General features: G+C 40.0%; 1 protein-coding gene across 1 annotated transcript in view; it reads right to left on the bottom strand.

Moving 5' to 3' along the window:
• Positions 1 to 574: 574 nt before the first annotated feature.
• The window catches only part of LOC101848666 (von Willebrand factor D and EGF domain-containing protein), a gene marked incomplete at its 5' end in the record, with an annotated part of 5,299 nt that continues 1,532 nt past the window's right edge, over positions 575 to 4,341 (bottom strand). Inside the window, 2 exon segments of the mRNA XM_005101798.3 lie at positions 575 to 2,048; positions 3,814 to 3,915. Of these exon segments, the coding sequence (XP_005101855.2) occupies positions 1,993 to 2,048; positions 3,814 to 3,915 (158 nt within the window).

Raw genomic sequence — 4,341 nt, 5'->3', positions numbered from 1 at the left:
TATATAATGCTTTTGGCAGTGTCGAGTGGTGTTGTTTTGGTTCGTTACATTGACCCGCACAAAAGACAACATCGCGCATGTTTAAAAGGAACGATAGGACGGCGCCACTTCCTTACACTTACAGTCCATCTGTGTTTCTGTCTGTCGTACTTTTCTCTACGTCACTGAATATAAGACCCTTTTGCTTCCAATGTACCTCTCATTGGCTTAAAATATTTCTGCTTACAATGGGTGGTTGGCGGGTGTTCTGGTGTGGTTTGCTTCTTCTTTCCGATTAAACATCTATCGTCCTTATCTCTCCTTTTTCTTTTTTATGTTTGCTACTCTCTTGTAACACCTCTAAACTTCTGGCGCTCATGTGACCTTATGCAGTTGCGAGCGCCGTAAAACATCTACTAAACTAACTTCCTGTGTACAGTGGTACGCCAGGACATGTCACAGACTCAGGTAAACAATACTTCCTCACATGCTCTTTACATTTTATTTATTTATTTAGTAGAGGTTTTAGGGCGCTCGCAAATGCATAAGGTCATATGAGCGCCATCATTACACTTCAAAACAAGCAAACATGTCCTGAAATGGAAAGGATGGTTTATTATATCATAAGGAACAAGAAAAAATGTTTATTACAATTAATTATATACCTCACACGAAAAAACCATTTTCAACAACAACAACAACAACAACAACAACAACAACAACAACAACAACAACAACTACAACAAAAGGTTAATTATTCTTACCAAACAATTGCAACATGAATAGGAGTGAGTAAACAGTCAGTTCAGAGAAATATATAACATAATAGAATATTTTAATTTTTTAATTTTTTTTTTACAAAAGATAGGAAAGGATAATGGACGTGAAGTGGAGAACCCAATTTTGACGCTTAGTATTTCAAGCCCGTAACCATGTCTTTTAGATTATTTAAGAGGCGGACAGCTTCGACTGTACCTGCTAGAGTCCGCAGTATCTATTCGGAGACGGCTCCGACGGAAATAGACCAATCAAAATGCTTTGTGCCTCTAGAACAAGTTTAAAAAAATCTGGGGGTTACAGAGTTTGCAGTTAAGTTTGAAATTTTCTTGAAAATAATTGATTTGCGACAGTTTTCGTGGCTTTATTATGTGTGATCTACAGCAAATAATACTCAGTTTGACCCACCAAAGCAGTGCGTTTGTGTGCGGGAGTGCGTCTCCGAATAGTTCCTGGGTGTTCGCCGGAGACGTCTCCGAATATCTTCTGCAGTTAGGGTCAACCCGGGCTGAGAGGGTTACAATGTTCCATCTGCTGCCAAAAAAGCCCTCCCCTTACGGGATTCGTGCTCACGTCTTCCGCATGCGGCTGCAAGGCGCCTCACAATTCCATAACCACAGACGCCGGTCCTGATTCTCAGACAGTATAAACACGTTGTTTTATGATCTAACCATGTTCCGTGTCAAGGAGAGACTACGGGTAGATCGACGTGTACTGTTACATTTCACGAGCAGAGTAAAGTGTTCTACTTGTGTTGTGCTTCAAAAAGTGGGATATTTATTTCTAGCACTCACACAATGATACAAATAACATGCATGCGACATAGATTCCATAGCATTACCTTATAACAAAATAACCTAACAATTTTTCTTCAAAATACACAGGTATTCAAAACTTACTTAGCCTAATCTGCACATCGCTGGTTTCTGCATTCCGTGGTGCCATATTAATTGGATCACCATGACATCATGCTGAAGAGACGATTTTAAGAATGGGAGAGTGTAAATTTAGAGCAATGGAGTAAAGAGTTACACATTGCTTTACTTTGTGTGATACGGCTCACGCTTCTTGTAAGTTCCTGACAAGTCTGTTGAACACTCTCCAGACTATCATCTCATTCTTTAAGAAGGGCTATGTTTAAATCATAGAGTATAAAAACTAATATAATATTTACATTAAAACGTCACTAAACTTAATTAAGTTGTTGGGGGTTTTTTTAAAGGTCATCACCGTCGGTCACAAGTTGCCGTAGGAAAAACGTCTTCTCCAGTATCGAGGCACTTGGTGTGTCCCTGAGAAAGGGAAGAAAAGAAAATGAAATCACAGTTAAAATTAAAGTCACAGTGCAAGTTACAATTAATCTGTCCCCGTCGTTTCATGCAAGAAAAATTCTGAAATTATGAAAAGTGAGCCCAAAAAATGTGAAATTATGCGATTCTGTTAATTTTGAAAAAGAATGATAAAGGAAAATAATCAGAAATTATGCAAAAAATGATCAAATTTTGCTAAATTATTCGGGGTGCATAAAACCACAGGGACAGATTAATTGTGTAGTCATGCAAAACTGAAGGCTCACACAGCACCACAATCAAGATCACGCACATGGTTAGTCAATTCTTTCTGGGTTACAGTATCTGTTCTTTGCGTGCGCGAGTGGTGTGTGTGTGTGTGTGTGTGTGTGTGTGTGTGTGTGTGTGTGTGTGTGTGTGTGTGTGTGTGTGTGTTTTTGTGTGTGTTTGTGTGTGTTTGTGTGTGTGTGTGTGAGTGTTTGTGTAAGAGAGTGTGCACGCGTGCGTGTGTGTGTGTGTGTGTGTGTGTGTGTTTGAGTGTGTGTGTGTGTGTGTGTGTGTGTGTATGTGTGTGTGTAAGAGAGTGTGCACGCGTGCGTGCGTGTGTGTGTGTGTGTGAGTGTGTGTGTGTGCGTTTGTGTGTGTGTGTGTGTGTTTGTGTGTGTTTGTGTAAGAGAGTGTGCACGCGTGCGTGCGTGCGTGCGTGCGTGCGTGCGTGCGTGTGTGTGTGCGTGCAAACGCAAGCAGGTGTGTGTAGGTTTTTTTGGGGGCCCCTCCCCCTTCTGGGATGTGGTAGGGTATGATTGCTTAGTGTTAATATTTGAATCAAAGCACCCACGTGCACGAATGTATTTTACATTGCTTCGAATTGGTTGGATGGCAGAAAGATTTAGTTCTGTAGGACTGACAACTGAAGTTTGGAACAGCGTATAGACTTCTAGACAGAATCATCTTGAGCTGTGGACCCTTGTGTCATGATGTTACGTCAAACTTCACGTTGTTTTTGTTTTTTTCATCGTTGATTTGATGCTAACATTTACCTGAACTTAAATAGTAGTTAAGTTTAGAAAAAAATAGATTAAAAAATAGATTTAAAAAATAGAAAAAAACATATGGTTAACAACACGAAATATTAAACGTGAACAGTCGAACCCGCTAAAGCAGCTACCTGTCCAAGACAATCACCTGTACAGACGACCACTTTCCACCCTCACTTTTTGCATTAATGAAAAAGAAAAAAATATTACGACAATGTCCACAAGAAGACCACCTGTCTAAATGTGAGACAGCGTGGTAGAATCAGGCTCTCATCAATTTTTGGGCATGTAAAGTTATTGGTATCATGTTAAAGCTTGTCCAATCGTCTTTATTTGGATGAAAAAAAATACAAGTCGAGATATTTGCGAAAGGAGGAGGAGGTCACCTGTTTTCAGAGGTAAAATAAGTGAGAAAATGGCCGCCAAAGATTCATTATTTCCTAAGTTTAAGAGTCCGTGGCAACTGAAAATTTACATTTTTTGTGCCTTTTATCAACGTTTTTCAGAAAAATTTCCACAGAAATGATTTTTTTAATAGGCAAGAAAGGTGTTGAGCCAAAAAACAAAAATTTGATAAAAATTCATAAACCTGCGGAAAAATGCAAGTTTCTTCACTTTAAAATTATTTTGACGAGAGCCTGATTCCACCACGCTGCCTCACAAATGATCACTTTTCTCCTCGACAATTGACGGTCGTCTTGGACAGGTTTTTTCGACTGTGTTTTACTTACTAATTCGTCTCCCGCAGTCTGGTCCTATGAAGCCTCTCGGACATGCGCAAACGTTTGGGTTGACACAAAGGCCACCATTTCTACACTGCAGGTAGCAAAGAGCTGTCAAATAGAAAATCATATCAATACATTCTGTACTGGAGTCATCTTTTGTCATTGGGAATGCAGGCGTCAGTGATGTAGCGGTTAGACGCTTCGCTGCCGCACGCAGATGACCTGAGTTCGAATCCGGAATGGGAAGACATTTTTATCGCCTGTCTTGGTCTTTCTGCTGGGATATTGAATCCCTCTTAGTCTGGGTTGGTCTTGGCAGGCAGGGTCGGAAGCTTGCACCCCAATAATCTAGATTGTGTTGAAGGAGCGTAAAACATATTCACTCAGAATTGCGAAACTGTTTTCCACACAAATTGTAAGATCACGCAGCGGCAGATATGTACCTCCAAAAACAAAGAAAGAAAGATATAAAAGAAGTTTTTTACCATCTAGCATAAGGCTTTTGTCAGAATGAGCATAGATGTGTGTTGCTCT

Source organism: Aplysia californica, unplaced genomic scaffold (assembly GCF_000002075.1).
Source record: "Aplysia californica isolate F4 #8 unplaced genomic scaffold, AplCal3.0 scaffold00299, whole genome shotgun sequence".
Lineage (NCBI taxonomy): Eukaryota > Metazoa > Mollusca > Gastropoda > Aplysiida > Aplysiidae > Aplysia > Aplysia californica.
The sequence above is the reverse complement of the archived record's forward strand: the minus strand, read 5'-3'. Positions and strand labels throughout refer to the sequence as shown.